This window comes from Strix uralensis, chromosome 17 (genome assembly GCF_047716275.1).
Source record: "Strix uralensis isolate ZFMK-TIS-50842 chromosome 17, bStrUra1, whole genome shotgun sequence".
Classification (NCBI taxonomy): Eukaryota; Metazoa; Chordata; class Aves; order Strigiformes; family Strigidae; genus Strix; species Strix uralensis.
Window position 1 is genome coordinate 6,083,601 of NC_133988.1, and position 17,883 is coordinate 6,101,483.

The 17,883-nt window shown below is 41.5% G+C and overlaps 1 protein-coding gene and 1 long non-coding RNA gene across 4 annotated transcripts; one reads left to right on the forward strand and one right to left on the reverse strand.

Annotated features, from left to right (window-relative positions):
* Positions 1 to 2,511: 2,511 nt before the first annotated feature.
* Positions 2,512 to 17,563, forward strand: RNF185 (ring finger protein 185). Of its 2 annotated transcripts, none has more exons than XM_074887762.1 (7): positions 2,512 to 2,587; positions 8,133 to 8,364; positions 10,018 to 10,036; positions 10,694 to 10,806; positions 11,349 to 11,403; positions 13,377 to 13,494; positions 14,991 to 17,563. In XM_074887762.1, exons 2-7 carry the CDS (start codon positions 8,183 to 8,185, stop codon positions 15,086 to 15,088), a joined length of 585 nt encoding a protein of 194 aa, XP_074743863.1. In that variant the 5' UTR covers positions 2,512 to 2,587; positions 8,133 to 8,182; the 3' UTR covers positions 15,089 to 17,563. The 2 variants fall into 2 exon arrangements, with proteins under 2 accessions (XP_074743863.1, XP_074743864.1); XM_074887763.1 differs by lacking the exon at positions 2,512 to 2,587 and adding an exon at positions 2,657 to 3,061.
* LOC141951467 (uncharacterized) lies at positions 4,808 to 17,789 on the reverse strand. Of its 2 annotated transcripts, none has more exons than XR_012631352.1 (3): positions 17,632 to 17,789; positions 13,343 to 13,524; positions 4,808 to 5,214 (listed from the first exon to the last, which is right to left on the reverse strand). It is a non-coding gene; the product is annotated as an uncharacterized LOC141951467 (long non-coding RNA). The 2 variants fall into 2 exon arrangements; XR_012631351.1 differs by lacking the exon at positions 4,808 to 5,214 and adding an exon at positions 11,435 to 12,033.
* Positions 17,790 to 17,883: the final 94 nt, after the last annotated feature.

The following is a 17,883-nucleotide window of genomic DNA, read 5'->3' on the forward strand; positions in this document are numbered from 1 at the left end:
TTCTGGTGTGGTATTGAAAACAGAAAAGTGAAATGAGCAGAAGCTCTTGGAAATGGCTGTTGCTGAACAAAGGCAAAAGGCCACAGACAGATAGGAACTCTTTTGCATGGAAATTTCAAGGAAGGAAGAGTATTCCCAGACATGATTTAATACTGAATTAAGATACCATTGGGTTTAAAATACAAGTAACCAGGGAGAATTGATGAGAAAAATACTGATAAAGAGGTTCAAGGACTTGGATTTGTGATACATGTAAGACACTCATAATTAAGAATTTTAGGAGGGGATTATGTGTACCATAAATATCAACATTATATTTGACAATCTTGTGACTTAGATCATGAAAAAGTGAATAAATCAAAGTGATTTATTGTCATGCACACCATGAGAATGAACTGGCAACCAGGGCACAAGGGTTTTCTAACTCTAAGCAATTACTGGCTACCAGCTACAATGAAGAATGATACACATATCACCATTAGAATATACATAAATATAAATGATATTTCTATTCTCATTGTGCACATGGTATATAGCTCTTTGAAAGCTGAATTCCTAGCTTTGATAAGGAAAGCGTTCCCTTGCATCACTTATTATCACCATTCAACGTAATTATTCTTCGCCAAGGGGAGTAAATCTGAATATCCCATGTATATTCTCCAGCTGACCTACTGTATTATACAAGGCTGTTCCCCTCCTATTAACCTTAGCTGTAAACAAGATTAACATTTTCATTCTCTTCTTGTATACCACCCTTTCCATTCACCCAATCTTATTCATTGCCTGCCTCTGCATCTTTTCCGTTTTAAGAAGAAAACACTTGCTATAAGTGGAACAGGGGTACTGTAAACAAGTCATTATAGAAATGCATAATAATATTCCATTCTTCTGAGACTTAAAACATAAATAAAATGTCAAAATTATCACTGGGCAGTGAAAATATTCACTGGCTATGTTGTCTGTGGCAGTAACTGTGTTTCTTTTCAGGTTGCTTTAGTTCTCATATGACACCCAAACAACAAAGACTGTTCTGAGCGTTATTCCCATGATTATTACACCAAAATAAACCTCTTTTTACTCTTTATACTGAAATTCTTTTGACTCTAGACATACATGGTGACTAGTCCGAGCTGGTCCAAACTTCACAAGCTCATCCTTGTTTTAACCAGCCTCTGGAGAATACCATTTATACCTTTGGGGCCTTGTTAACTTCTTACTAATCAGATACTACTACACTGAGATGCCAAATTTTTGCTTGAATACTGAAGCTGTGCCAAACTGTGTTGCTTTATTGTCTTGTTGAAAATGAGATCACCTGCTTTGTCAGAGAAATTTTCACAGACAGCAAATACACTGCTAGTGTGGGTAGGACAGCTTTACAACCTGTGTTCTAATGCCATGAGTACTCTAATTTTCAGATATTATCTCCATCTTCCTCTCAACTACAAATTTTCCAGTATGATATGTTAACATGTATGGTAATTCCAGCTGGGCTGCTGGATGACCATTTTGACACGGGGCTTGCCAGGCCAACATGCTACTGAAAGCAACACGATACAGCTGTGGTTTTATATTGCTGAACACTAGAGTTGGGTAGTCTCAGGCCACCAGCCAGTAGACAGGCCTCTGACAACATCCTCAGTCTCCTTCTGATAGGCTCCCTTGGCACCAACCTCCCTCCACTTCTTACCTTAACTACTCCCTTGTAAGAGTTGCTTTTAGGGGGAGACCTTGGTTTAGGAATCACCCATTCTCCACTGTGTAAAACAGCAAGTAATTTTGTGCTGTTTTCTGCCTTGGTGTCCTCAGAACTGGTGGGGTGTTCTCAGAGCAGGGACAAAACCCTTCAGAGATGCCTTCTTGGTGACCTCTCTCAGCTCTGACCCTCTCCTTCACACACCAGGCCCCCTCTTCTCCCTCCCTTTGTCTCTGTGGTTCCTCACAGATGTGTAAATACCTTTATAAAGCTCTCTATTCCCATCCTGGAGATGCTCCTCTGCTCGGACCTTAGCACTCTGCACACACATTTGAACAATTTGTTTCCCTCAAAGCTGCCGCCTTCCTTCCTTCCCTGCTTGGCCCGAACATTCGCTGCTGTTGGCGATATGTAGTTTTTGCTCTTTTAGAGGCAGGCGTTTGGACACAGCCCCCGCAACACCTCACCATGAGCAGGCAGCAAAACTGCAAGAGAAACAGCGCGCAGGCAGGGGTTGTGGTGGTGGTGACTGAGCAGGGGCTGAACGCACCGGAGCGGTTCCCTCGCTGAGGTAACAACCGGCCCGGGGTCCGCTTCGGGGGCCCGGCGGAAGGGCGGGCAGCCCGGCAGCGCTAACCGCCCCCCGCGACACCCCGCACCCGGCCCGCGGCACCGCTGCTCCGTTTCCCAGCAGCCGCCCGGTGGGGCAACCCGGGGGCGCGGGGCAACCCGGGGCAGCCCCGGGCGGGCGGAACGCGGCCTCGCGGCCCGGCGCGGCAGCGGGGAGGCCGGTCCCTTCCGTCAGGGCCGGGCTTCCGGGCGGTCAGGTGACGGCGGCCGCTGGCAGGGGAGCGGCTCGGGGCTGCTGCGGGGGAGCAGCGAGACCCGCCGGTGAGCCGAGCGGATCCCGGCTTAGGGGCGGAGGGGCGGGGGGGAGCCGAGGCCGGGCGGCGGCTTTGAGGCGCGAAGGGAGCGGGAGCGGGGCCGAGCCGTGCCCGGGGGCCGCTGGAAGGCCGGAGCCGCCTGAGCCCGTTTGAAACGAGCGAGGCGGGGGCGGGCGGAGCGGGACGAGGGGCGCCGCGGGAGCCCCGGCCTTCGCCAGCCCGGCTCCGGCCCTGGTCCCGCAGCCCCGGTGCCCGCCCAGCGCCGCGGCGGGCCCGGCGTGTGCCGCCCTCGCTGCCGGAGCTCCGGCCCGGGGTTCGCCGCCGCCGCGGCGCGCAGGGCCCGGCGCCGCCTGCGAGGGTTTTCCTCCGAAATCCCCGGGTTCAGCGGCCTTGCCGGTGCCTGGCCCCGCGCTCTGAGGCAGAGCTGAAACCCTCTGCGAGGAGAAGCGCCCGTTCGCGGTAGATAAATGTCCGGCTCTAGGTATGGTCGCAAAGCGGTAGCTTCTGCTACGTGTCTTTTTTTTTTTTTTTTTTTTTTTTTGTCCTGTTGGGAATGGCTTATTACTTCATAACCCACATCATAACTATTTTGTTTGATTTTTACATTTTGCTGCTAACCTGGTTAGCCCATTTAGAGGCCATTTAATATTTTACATAACACTCCAAACCAGGAAAATGCTCAGGTAGTATTACCCAACTGGTTATATCAATTTTCTTTCCTTTTTTTTCCTTTGGACTTAATGAGTAAGAAGATAAAATATTTGTTTAAAGAATTGTGCAATGTTTTCTTGGAGTCTATATTACACTTTTATGGAATGGTTTTTAAAAAAAGAATTACTTTCAGGACTTGCTTTCTTGGATAGTTTGTAACACTGTCTTGCATTTCTGAGGTATATTGAATCTGTAGAGTTGCCAAAACTGCCTCTCAGCAGGGCTCTTATCCTGGAAGCAGCAACTGTAACACAGACATACCTTGCAGAATCCCAATTAATGAAATGAGGCCAAGCAAGGGCACGTTGGTCTGTCAGGCAAATGGCTGATTTTGCAAGACCTAGTGGTCATGTAAACTTGTATGTTGGGACCACTGCATGGTAATCCTAAAAAGTGGGTACATGATGCTGTACATGTTACAGGAAGTGAAAAGATGAACTCAGAAAATGTTTCTGAGGTGTTAAAATGTAACATGTTTGGGGGACAGAATAGAGTAAAAAGGTAGTGAGAGATAAATGTGTATTTAATGATTGACAGTAGGACTTCAGTCATGTATTTGCTAAGAACATCTAAAAATGGCTGTCAAGAAGTAAATGGACTTCTAGGCACTGTCAACAATTATCAACTAAAGTTACCTGTTAGTTTAACTTCAAGTCCAGGCAATTCTAATAGGTTAAGAATCAGATTTCTGTTAAACTTATGAGTGGGTATATTTATGTAAAGTCTGAGTAATATTTTTAAATTTAGATAGATTTTCTAATGTTACTATTCCTTTTATAAAATTTGTCATATGTGTCTGAAAATGACATTGTCACTGTAGTGATAAGAAAAATAACCTGACAAGTTTTCCTTTTGATTTAAACAGCAAGAAGTTCAGAAAGTAAATCAGAACTTGTTTCTGAAACAAACTAGATTTGGATTGTTTCAATTTTAGTAATCCTAGATAAAATAAGATTCGTTAGGAAAGATATATGGAAAAGTGTTTTTCTAGTGGAATTTTACATCCAACAATACTCTTTTTATTTCATTGTTATGTATTAGATATTGCAAAGAGGAATAAACTTTGGGTTTTACTAATAAACTGGGCAGAGTCCTATATCCTCACCAGAAATTTTTCTCATTGCTCATGAAAGAGGGTTAAAAAGTAAATACTTCAAACATCCTAATGTTGTAGTGCTGTGAACATGTGTTCTACAGTTGTTTCATACAGGTGACATGAGCTTCTAATCTGTACTCCCTCTCCGTCTTTCTCAAGTTGAATTATTGTTCACCTGCTGTTTTCCAGTGGATTTTTTTTTTTTTTTTTTTTTGTATGGTTTAATTTACAGTGGAAACTCTCCCAGTCTGTTTTGAAGTGTCTCTTGTATTTTTAGAGTCAGGTCAGTGTACTTTGGCAAATGCAGTCATTTTTCATTTGCTGAGTTCAGAAACGTGATCTTCTACAGTAGCCATTGGGCTCACATTTTCCTGGTGTGCAGTTTCTCCCACTAGATTTATAGATTTAGTTTTTAAAGTATTTAAGTAATTGAGTAAAATTTATTTCTTATTGCCTGTGAGATTTATACACAGTATTTATACACTGTACATAGACCTTAGCAGTTTCCTGCACTTACTTTTTTCATAGACCTCCTGTGCTCTCAGTTGTCACGAAACTTTCAGGTCCCAGTGTGCCATCTGCTTCTTGGAGGACCAGTTTCACCAGCTCTTTCAGCCATGCTTATTCTTTACGCAACTCAGTGGGATTTGTGCTGGATCCCTAAACATGTATATTCAATTCCATCTCTTCTTCACGCTCCACCAGACTTTTTTTTATTTAGGAAAACTACTTGAAAATGGGTTCTTTGTTTCTTAACCATTCATCTGTTGCCACTCTTGATTCTTGGATGTAGTAAATGTCAGTGATTCAGTCATTTTCAGAACATCCTGTTGGGATATCATAGGGGTCATGATTTAAAGGAAAAAAGCAGCTAATATAGATGGCTTTTAAGTAACAAAGATACTGTTTTCCTGTAAATATCTAAAGAGCAAAGAAGCAAGAAAGAAAAAAGAGGAAATCTTTGAATGCTTGCAGTTAAATGATTTTTATATCCTTTCTCTTGTTTTGTTTGCTACTCATCATGTGTCTGGGGTTGATTTGGAGACCTGATCTAAAGGACAAGGGTTTAACAAACTTGGACTGGCATCTCTGAATTCTGTTTAGTTAACCTCAAAGGTCATGTTATAGCCCAGTGTACTCACAGTCTTCCTTGTGAACTCTACATCAAAATGAAAATGGGGTTTGTTTGGCCTGTTGTGTTGATTGTTTCTTTTTTTAGTTTGTAGTTTGGGGATTTTTTTTCCCCCTAAAAGGTTTTGTCTTGGAGTTTAAGTAGTTCAAGTGACATTTCAACAATTTTGAGCTTGTTCTACACTCAGAATGAGTTGAATTTGCCGTTGAACTTCAGGATTCACTTGTGTGTTCACAGGTGATACAATACATGATTATCAAATGTAAGTTTAGTCATTGGATGCTGTTTCATGCTTGCTTCTTTGTATATAGGCAGTGTGATTTGCAGATCAACAGACTCCAACAGCGCTTGTTATAGACCTATTATGTTAAACAGTATTCCACGGACAAGAGCAAATGTTTGAGAAGGCTTTTCAGAATAAGATTGATTATTTTTATTGTTGTGTTTTGATATGTTTTTTGATATTTTAAATTGGTTATATCCTAATAGTTCATCAGGCCCAATCAGCCTGTGGAGAAATAATTAGGAGAGGGTCCCAGTACAGACTAAGGAATGACCTTCTTCTGGGAGAGTAGATTCAGTGCCTGTTGTGTTATATCATTTTGATCTTTCTTCTGTCTCAACCATCTTTATTCCATTACATTACTGATATTCCTATTGATTTCTCTATCATCCTTCTTCATAACCTAATGATTGATTTATTTTTCATAGTTACTAAAAGCTAAGGGTTTTTTAATTAGGTGTTTGTGAAGATACAGATTTTATCTTTTTGATGAGTTTCCAGACTTCTGATGTTAAATATATGGAAAAAAAGCACCTTCTTCCCCCATTGGTTTTAGGGACACAAATTAATTTCTTTGCCTCTTCTACGTAGATACTATAGATACCTTGTGTTATATGCCAAGATGTAAGAGCCAGACATTTCTTGTGCCCATTCCACACAATGATGCTAGCGTTTTTTACAGTGTGTTGAAGGTCTTAGTTTTAAGGAGATTTCTTGATATTAATTCCCAGCAAATATTTATAGGTCTAAGTTGGTAAGGTTTAAGCATTAAACTACTGAGCAAGATAGTCTGAAGAATCTGGTAGTAAGGATGTGTGAAAAATCCAGGCGTCTTTAACGTGTAGTTTGTGGGCTGGCAGCACTTCCATCTGTCTTGAACTAACATTAATTTTAATTTTGTACAATGAACTGGATTGCTGCTGAGAGTAAATGAACTCATGGTGTGAAATGCTAAGAGTCAGCAGTGCTGAAAGCAATGTATGTTAAAGTACAGCATCTGTGAATACAAAGCTGCCCTTCTGGGACACTGTGCAAAATGATGTAACTGAGTGAAAAAGCTCTGCAAAAATATATTTTACTTGCTGTAATTGAGTGTCTTCACGGCAATACCTTCATGAGGCTTGAGTATGATGCTTTCATGACCATGCAGTGGGATTGTATTGTATGAAAAAAGCTGTTGACAATAACAGCTAGAGATACTGAGGTTTTATTTTGCTGCCCTGCACCTGTGCTTCAGCACTGCTACAAAGAGGGAACCACTAAGGAAAGTCTTTAATGCTTGTGGGGTAAGTTTGCAAATAAATTAGCTTCTGAAATATTCAGGTTGCCCTTTTAAAATGCTTAACTGTTTGCAAAAAGTTCAGACAATCACCTGTTTCTTTCTCACAATCTCATCTATGTATTCATATCCCTGCAGCAGCAACATGATGTCAGTGTTTCATGAAAAGCACAGTGGAATATTTTAAGCATTTTTGTTTTGGTGAATTAATTTCTGTAACTTCTGAAACTTTTTTAGTTCTTGGATTAAAAATCTTGTACTGGTAAAAGTGTTTGTTTCTGAAAACGTAAATGCCTTGTGCTGAGTTTTAGGTACTGTGGAATTTGCATATCAAGGAATTAGACTGTGGAGGTGGTTGTTACTGAAATAAAATAAATGGTGTTCTTTGATAAATATGATTATATTAATGAGAGGTGAAAGCATGTAAGTAAAATTAAAATTTTTAGTACTTCTGCATTACTACTAGATTATAAATGTCTGATTGAAAGTACTAGAGATGTTTGATAGTCATATCAACACACTGCTGTGATAGAAGCAATATACTGCTGATGAGACAAATCAAGTACTGTCACCTTTGCTTGCCATTATTTATCATTAATATTCCAAATTAATGAACATTGAACTTAAAACTATGCATTAAGTCAGTCTGTCCAAACTGTATGTTGCTTCATGATTAAAACCTATTTCAGACTGCACTCACAGTTATGACTTGCATTGAATTTCTGGAAGAGCATGTATGACTAGGTGAGCCCATTCTTCTCATAGCAAATGGTATTTATGAGAAAATACGATGGGTTTGTTTTGGCTGTGGATCTCAGTTGCTTATCAGTAACTTTAAAATACAGGTCACATATCAGCCAGGTCCTACTACAGGACTTTAAAGTAGCTTAGTTTCTAAAAAAAGATCCCTCTTGGCTATGTTAAACTAAAACCATCAACAACAGGATTGAAGTGCTTCTTAGGTAAATCACTACCAGTTTGGAACAGGACAAGAATGCGATGCCAAGAAGCTGTTTGATGGTTTGGGTTTTTTTCCCTTTCTCACTGCTAGGATTCCAGCAGGACAATTTTCTTGACCTTGTGTCTGGGTAGTTCTTGAGGATGGCAAGCAAAGGACCCGCGACTTCTGCATCAACAAAGAACTCCAGTACTGGAGGGACCAGTGGCAGCAGTAGCAGTAACGGTGCTGGGGACAATGCTAATCAGGACAATACTTTTGAATGTAACATCTGTTTAGACACTGCCAAGGATGCAGTTATCAGCTTGTGTGGACATCTCTTCTGGTAAGTACTCAGACCCCCACAGATAAACCAGAACGCCGTCTATCTCTGGTCACATAAAAGCCTATGATTTTTATAGTTCTAGATGTCAAATAAAATGCCTTTTATATAAAATGAGTAGGGACTATGGTTTTGCTTTAGGCGCAGTTTGATTTTGCTCCTCCACTGTTTCTTTTGGCTCATGTGCCAGGGAGTGGGTTTTTTGTGTTTTAAACTTCCTATGCTTCTAGATTATTTTGTAAAAGCAAAAAAACGAGTGGCCCCCACATAGACAGTTCAGTGTTCATTGATTCTGCTTGGTTATGTGTGTTATTTTATTTGTGCTGTCTGGTCTAGCATAGATACCTTGTTCAGACCTAAATTCCTTTCTAACCTGTGCATACCTAAACCTGCATCTGAAACTAGGTTCTGGAGGACAAATTGTAGTTTTCATACTTCCTACAAGCTTGTCTGTTTTTCCCTTTGAAACCATAAAAAAAAATAAAATTAGATAACAAGCTTTTACATGTGGGCTATTTCTCTTTTCCCATGGTATTGCAGTTGTAATACTAACTTTTCAGTTCTTTGATCTGACTTGGGAATGTACTGCACAAATATAGTAAGCATGCAGCATTTCTTATTTAGGTAACTTGGTCTAGAATATACTCTTTCTTGAATGTTAAGAAGTTATTAAGGATTGACATGGCCAAATGGTTGGGGTTGTTTGGGTTTTTGGTTTGTTTTACGTGGTAGGCTAAATTATGCTATTTAATAAAAAGAGGCCTAAAAGAGCATTTTTTTTCTGTGTATATGTACGTAACATCTGAAAGTCCAGGTTTTTATTCTAGGAGGAGATGGAAAATCGCTTGCTGATGGCATGTTAAAATTAAATTAGATTAAATTATTCCACAAAAGGATTTGGAAGAATGGAACCTTAAAAATTAGCATGTATCTTGTCTGAATAGTGTTGTCAAGAACACTGTGAAAGCAGATGGCTGTTTAGCAGTTTTATCTCATAGCTTGCTTGTTTGTCTTTGACCTTATTTAAGTTGCCATGTTAATTGAATCTTAAGAGTAGTTCTGTATAATGGGAATTTCTCTGCCCTGAGCAACCGGGTCTGATCTCAATAGCTGACCCTGCTGAGCATCAAGTTGGACTACAGGCCACCCAAGGTACCATCCAGCCCGAGTTATTCCATGATTGTGTGAATGTGGCCGATGTTTTATCTAAATGTTTCTTGCATGACTTCTTTTAAGATCCTGAAGTATCACTACTGACACCTTCCTCATTTGCATCTTAGCTCAGGGATATCTTTTCATGGTATCAGAAGAGAAAATCTGTACAGTAAACACTAAGATTAATTAAGCCTCTGTATAGGCCTTTGGTATGGATGAGGACCCAAGAATCAAAGGTGATATGCAGAGAATCACGTTAGCAACTTAGTTAGATTGCATAACCTGAAAAGATCAGTGGAGATTGGGCTTGGGCTGTGCTTTCAAAAGTTATTTTAATGGGAGGTTATGGAACTGGCCCGTCTGGATTCCAGGATTCTGTTGTCTCCAAGCTGCGCTATCCGGGTACACTTTATACATTTGTTGGATAGAGCTGTCAGTAACTAATTCTATTTTCCCCTCTTTTTCTGCTCTGTGAACAAATTGTCCTGGGAATGCTCACAGTTGGCCTTGTTTACACCAGGTAAGACAGGTTTTCTTTTACTTTGTCTTTCATCAGCTCCTGTTACTCAATAAAGCCCTTGGTTCTCTGGAGTATCCCCCTCTTTTCAAATGCACTTCTTTCTCTCCAGGGCAACCGCAATGTGCTAATGCAACTTCATGCGCAACACCTTGCAATCTGCTCTTTCGGCATAAAGGAAACTTAGCTTCTGTTCCACTTGCCTCCCACTTTTGAGTTTCTTAAACACCGAGTATTCCCAGTTTTGGTAGGAGAGTTACTGTAGGCAGTTACTGTAGGGGTTTAGTTTGCAGGCTTAAGTGTTGAGTGTATTTCTCTTTGCATATGTAGTGTTTTACATTGTGGTACAATTATAGAAAAGATAAATGAAAGGAGGGTATCTACACTGGCCTTTGGCCTACGCAGGACTGTTGGTACTGTTTTTCTTCATATTTTACTCCAGTGCAGTTCTGAATGTGTACACATCAGCAAGTGGATTATACCAGAAAAACAGCCAAAATGCCAACTCCACTCTGGAGAGTACTTGGCCCTTATTAAAATGTTTTGCTCCATGGCTTTCTGAGAAATTGCTAAAGTTTCTCTGCCTGGCTACAAATGAGGTTTGCATGTTGTTGTTTTCATGGTCTTGTACTAGTTTTCTTATAATTTCCTTTCTTTCAGTGGCTAGAGACCAGGCCAAACAGACAAGTGTGTCCTGTATGCAAAGCAGGAATCAGTCGAGATAAAGTTATTCCTCTGTATGGAAGAGGTAGCACTGGGCAACAGGACCCCAGGTAAGAAACCTAAACCCAACCATTTTTCTGTGAAAACTAAAGATGAAACTTTAGTTTAAGGTCTTAAGAGGAAAATACCACAGTGCTGAATTCACAGTTTGAAATACTTTGTCAAAGGACAGATAGAACTGACATTTCTGCCAGATATTTCTGGCTTTTTCAGGACGTGGGTTTACACATCTTATTTCTTGTTCAACTGGCAATTTATTTTAATTGGAATTGGGTGTTAATTATCAGTTATAAGTGGCAGGTTGCAATGAATGTTACCTGACTGGAGAAGCTTATGTAAAATGTTCGTGTCCTCAGTTTCTAGCCTTTGCAATGGGACTTTGTTATTCAGAAGTGCAGTACCTTAATTCAGCAATGTGATGCTGAAGGTTTATAAACTGGATGGTCTACTCACTCCCACACTACCTCCAGCTCTGCTGCAGCACAGCCCTCTGAGAGCGTGCTCTGTGTTTGTTCTGTCTTGTTAGCCAGGCTATTGCAGATACGATTGTCATGTATGCTTGCACTTGAGCTAATTTCACTACTTCCTGCAGAGAGAAAACTCCGCCACGACCCCAAGGACAGAGACCTGAACCAGAGAACAGAGGGGTAAGTGAAAAAACAAGCTCGAGCAGCTAGGTTGTTTTTATTGATGGTGGTATTTATTCATCCTGGAGGACATAATGTGTGCATGAGATCCTGTGTGAGGATCCTATAGCTTACATTTCTTGCTTATCCCCAGTAGGTGAATGAATAATTGATAGCTGCAGTGTGGCAGAATACTCCATTCCTATAGTACTCTCCAGCATCCCAAAGAATGGGCTAACTTGAACGGTGAAACATGAAAACAGCCCTTTGTGGCATCACTGGAAATGCTCTTCATAGTTGATTGTTCTCCATATATAAATACAAGGAACACTTTGGTTTGAAAATTCTTTGTGGAAGTATATTTCCATCAAACTATACTTGTCATGGAAATATAAAACCATGTGTGAACTTACTTTTTGGCATTGACGCCTGCTTCTAGCATTTCCATGGGATGTTACTGTACCATGGCATTACAAGTGAAAGAACGTAGATGTCTGTTGGATACATGTTCATTTGAAGAAGGATCTGTGGTTTTGTTGAGGAGATTACATAGAGTGAATGTAAACAGCAGCTGGCATAGGTTGAACAGACGTGGGAGTAGCCAGTAGGACAGACCACAGCATTCTTTAGCACAGTGGCAGTGAGCATGACCTGATGAAACAATTGCATATTTCCATGTAACTCAGCCTAGAGTCCTCAGAGAGCATTTGTATACCTAATGCTTCAAGAAAACAACTCTGCTGGGTGTCATTAAGGAACATTTCTGTATTGAATGTATCGCAGCTCAGTTGTTCTCCCTTGCTAGGGAGTTGCCTTGTTATTAAATCAGCTGCTATACCTTGTTTGAACCTTTTACCTGATGCTGTCATAAGTCAGAGGAATCTGGTATCAAGACATAGTAGTGATGCTGCCCTCCTGTTCCTTACTGGTGCAGGACCTGCCACACAGAGCACTTTGCTGTGCCTGATAGTTAATGGCAAAATGTTTGAGAAAACTCATAGTAAAAAGACTAACTCCTCAAATCAAGGATCAACCCAGAAACGTCTGGCTTTTATTATATGAGTGAAACCATCTTTGTCCTCCCACTGTTTGGAGGTGGTAGACCAGAGGGTTTTTCAGAATTGGTGTCACTGTTTTAATTCTGTGATCAGAGGACAGTTTGCTGGATTACAGAACATGGTGACTGTGAGCTCTCCACAGTTTTCAAACATGACTCAACTACTTAGATTCATATACAGTTGGTTCTCGAGTGGTGCACTGCTTTTATACAGTAGAATTCATCTTGATTCCGAAGACTTATCTTTTGACTTGATGTGGTATTTTGGTCTGGATCCCATAGGGGTCAATGTTGTTGCATTGTAACTCTTCCTTTTTTCCTCCTTATGTCTTGCATTCCTGTCCCAGATGACTTTATCTGCCACCTTAATTAGAGTCCCCCTGGTAATTTTGTTTTTTTGTTACTACTCTTCTCTGTAATGCTCTATGCATCTCACTGGCAATTTATCACTTTACTGAATGTTTAAATGATGCGTATGTATCATGAAAATCAATGCAGATTATTTTTTTACAATGCCTTTCTTATATGGCTAATAGCTATTAACACAGAATTATTAATACATTTTTAAGACATTCTAAATAGAATTGGTAATTTTGATATATTGTCAGATCTGTACTATTTTAAGCTAAGAAACGTTACAGAAATGCTTTTGTTCATTTGTGGCCTTCAAGCAAGAACTGCAGTTCCTAGATTTCATTTTCTCAAACTTTTGGGTTGCTCTGGCAAGTTTGCTACTGTGTGAAACATTTTAAAATCAGGAGACCTAAGGAGTTATTTAACAATAGTGTGGCAGTCTGAAAGTTGCCAGACAGCATGATAGTCCTGCAGCCCTATGAAAGCCAGTGAGCGGGAATGTCTGCACGTTTACAAAATATTCTGAAATAGGCTTTAAATGATCGGTACCTTTTTTTCTCTTCTGTTGCTTTGTTCTCTGCAGGGGTTCCAGGGCTTTGGATTTGGGGATGGTGGCTTCCAAATGTCATTTGGAATTGGGGCGTTTCCCTTTGGTATATTTGCAACAGCATTCAACATAAACGACGGGCGACCTCCTCCAGGTACCATGCATCCTACCTTCTCCAAGAGTCCTGTGACAAACAGATGTTTTACAAACTTCCTTGTAACTTTTAAACAAATAGCCTGCTAAATGACTAAACTTCCTGAACAGTAAAGTAAATCAGTGTTGTAAACAGAAACACAAAATGAGGGAAAACACCCAGTAGGGAAAATAGTCTATGGCTTGCAGGTTTTGTACGAGTGCTTATATAAGAAGCAAGTTTGTCACTTCCATATGATTTGCTGAAGGCCCTCCTGAGAGGACAGTAGAACTGGAGAGGGACAGTGGCACTGGGGACTTCTCCCCTTTAATTCAAATGTCTCCTCTGGTACTCCAGAGGACTCCCTTTGAAAAATGAGACAAATTGGATTAGAGTTTCTAGTAATAATAAAAAGGAGTCAATAGGGGTGTATGAAGGAGGCCCATATTTTGAAAACAGCAGAGAAGGAAAAATTTAAACTGGTGCTCTGTACCACAAAATAATGACAGCAAAGATTGTTCCTTTTTCAGAAATTTAAAAGTAACTTCCTGGTGAAATGATTTCACTGTTTTTAATTAAGAAAAAAACATTGGGTTACTCCCAAGGAGTGGTCTTAGTCTCTACAAATTAAGTAATCCCCAGAAAACCTCCTCCCCATCTGCACTGTAGACAGAGTTGACCTGTTTTGAACAAGAAAACCTACTGCCCAGGATTTTCTGGACTTCCTCTGTGAAAGGTTGTGCCTGGCAAATCATCTACACCACGTCACATGAGAAACAGAAACACATTCTTCATGTCACACCTGTGTTGCCAGGGACCTGTGCTGTCCTTGGGCCAAATTAACTTGGCTATTTAACTATACTTCAGTGTCCACTGAAAATTTGTGTGGAGGTGTGACTGAGCTAAGGAGTATGTAAATATATGCTGTTGTAACAGCCATAATTTAAGTAACTCCTCTATCTGCTTTTCATCTGTGTATTCAATACAGCAGTTCCAGAAAGGCATGGCTTGAGCTTTAGAGCTCGTGGGCTCTTCATTAGTTCTCTTGGTCAAGGCTATGCATGCAGCTTTGACTGTTTTACCATTTCCTTAGTCAGAGATATTTCACCTTGATGGGGAGGAGCACTCAGGTAGAGGTGGTAAAGTTCCTTAGGATGGAAACAGTGAACTTAGCTCAGCAGTCAACAGTGACCTAAGCAGTGAACTTGGCTCAGCACTGCCCCCAGAAGTACTCCGAGCAGGCCTGTGTGTACTCTAGCACTTGGAGCTGCCTGCTGCTATTAGTCATGAGCAGGTTTACCGCGAGTCCTGCTTCAGGGAGCTGCTGCTTGTCTTCCTTCTGATCTTCCAGTATGAGTGGCCAGTCTGAGGGTGGGAAATAGCAACAGTTTCTCACGAAGTAGATTCTTTGCATGTCTTTCAATTTATGAATGTACTATGTTTAGAATATATGTGATTCTGGAGAAGAGGAAGGAGCTGAACTGTTTTGGTTTTTTTTTTTACTTCCTGTTTTCCAGCTGTTCCAGGGACTCCTCAATATGTGGATGAGCAGTTTCTATCCCGCCTCTTCCTGTTTGTGGCTCTGGTGATAATGTTCTGGCTGTTGATTGCATAAATCTTTTCCATTATTCTGTATATTCATGGCGAACAAGGCCACTGAAACAGTTACAAACTGCATCCCCATCTCATTTTAAACCTCTTGGTGTCTGGTTCCTTAGCTAACTATGGGCTTCAGGAATTGGTGGTACCACAGCACAATGAGGAATCTCACATCTTGCACCGGAGTTGGAAATTAAATATTGGTTAAAAAGCGTATTTCAGCTCAGCTTCATGTACAACAGGTTCCTGCCACAAACCATGGGTCTAGCTTTGAGCTCCACTCCTAATAGGAGCGCTGCTTTGAAATCCTGTGCCCATCGGTGACACCAGGTTTATGGGAAACAGTTGCCCCAAGGTAGACTGGGCAGGTAAGGAAACTTCTGCAGTGTGATCAGTATCTCATGCTTGGCAACCACGATGGATCTGCCAGAGTTGTGGATGTTATTTAATGTCTTCACATCAACATCCAACCTTCTTCAGGAAATCATCTGCAGCACTGCTGAGACTCTTTGGGCACAGCATGTAATGCAAATGGAACCAGGTTTGGAGACTGGTTTCTTTTTCTTGCTGTTATTTCCTGGTGTGATGGAAAACCTCTCCTGAAGCGGTTCTAATGGCTGTTAGAAGAAGGGATACAAATTTATGCTGCAATTTTTTTAAAGCCTGTTTGCTGGAGCCAGACACTGGAAGATTCTCTCGCCGTGGACCTGGGTGGGGTTGCCGAACAGTACGACACACCTGTCTGCCTCACCCAGCCCAGTTCCTTACTGACAAAACAGTGTTGTCTTCCTTGGTTCTGCACAGCAGCCTGTGGCTGCACTCATGGATAATCCCCTCACAACCTTGTCACTGTAGCTGCGTTTATTCTCCCCAGGGCTTTGAGACTTTCTCTGCAAGGTCATGTACTCCAAATAAAATCCTATTACAGATCTGAGATCAGCTTGTTTGGGGAGAGGAACAAAAGGCATCTTTACATGAGTTTTGAGGTTAAACTTATACTGTAAAATTATACAGGAGGAAAAATGAGATCCTGCCTTTGCTAGCACATGCCACAGTAGGGAATATTTGGAAGAGCTTCTCTCTACAGGTGCATACAGCTACTCCATGCCACAGCAGAATGGCTATAGTGTAAGAGTCTCTGCAGTATCTACCAAAGAAATTAATTTGAAGTGCTGGAGGAGACCACAACCATTTTTGTGCTGAGGGAAAAATATTTCAGAAGGTGAGCACTCTGTAGCTGTTTTGGAATCCTGTTGGGTATACAGCTTTAAAGAGTATTCCTGATGTATTTGTGTAGATTTCTTCAGAACAGCAGATATGAGAGATTCCCTAGCAAGATGAAGAGTTTTCATATTTCTCTGACTTGGCAATTTCTTTTTTTTTCTCTTAATTGTTTTTAGATTATTTTGATTCAGGTCGCTGATAGTCACGATGATTTTCTGCAAGATGAATATTGTGACTTCCCTGGCAATAGACAGACAACTGAAAAAACAAATCAACTCACAGAAACTTTGTTTCAGTAGCTAGGGTTTTCTAGTGTATGGATAAGGTTCCTGGGCAGGGCACCTTAATTAATTGTTGTAGAAGCTTATTTATGTAATTATAAACTGTTCACTTTGAGTGTCAAGACAGAAGGTGACTGAAGTTTAACTTGCCTACCTCCAAAATTCCGTCTGGCAAGTAGAATGTTGCAAAGCTTCTGCAGTGTTTTGCCACATCTAGTCAAATTTTATACCTGACGCAATGATAATCTGGCAGGATATATTGCTCAACTATAAATAGTTGAAGTGGTGCTTCAACTTTTGTTGCATGGCACTTTTGATTAGCTACTTCTGCATATGGTTCTTCTCAAGAGCGTACGTTGGTAACTAGGACCCTTTCTAGGAGAAAGGCTATTTATTGCATTCCTGTCAGCAACCGGCTGTAGTACCATGTCGCAGCTTTGACTTCCTTTCATGAGCAGGCAGCACCACCTGCTGTTGAAAAGGGAAAGTTCATGTGGTAGTAAAAGGGATAGTTTTCCTTCTCCTTTTCGTATTGAGAAACTCGATGTTAAGAGCGAAGGTTATCCAGGGAGGAGTAGGGTATCCCTTTAAAGCCTTTTTCCGATAAAGACGACAGAAAAGTGACTGTAATAGGTTCAAAAGAGGTATTGAAACTGATTTAACTAACATGTTTTAAAATACAGAATTTTCATGGCTTGGGGGTTTTTTCCATCTAATGGTGAGATGTAATGGATTTAGACAGGTGGCTGCAGAAACATGACTGAGAGCCCCCATTTTCTGGCAATCAAAGAATGAACTAGTCTAAAAGTGTTAACGCTTTTGTTTCTACCTTTTTCTTGGTGTGCTTTTTGTACCGTACCATTTCCCCCCCTTGTACTCAGACTGCACACAGCCCATAATGGCTTGTTTAGTGCATTACCATTACTGTTCACTAATTTTCACTGTTGTGAAAGTGATTTAGAATTAAAAAAATGGTTTTACATTGACCGGAGTGCGCCGCCATTCCTTTGTGCTTCGCGGACGGATGGAGGTGAGGCCTTTGCCCGAGCCCTACCTCCAGGATAAGGAGCCCGTTGCTGGTCCGTTCCTCAGAAAACGGGAGGGGCAGCGCTCACTTCTCCCGCCCCGGGAGCGCTCGGCGGGGGGCAGCGGCCGGGGCAGGCCCGGCGCAGGCCTAGGCCCCGCGGGGAGGGAGGCCCCGCGACGGGAGCTGCCGCGCCCGCTACGGCACGTGGGGGGCGGGACTGGGGGCGTGGCCGCACCATCATTGGTGTTCGCCGCGGAAGGGGCGGGAGGGTTGCCGCGG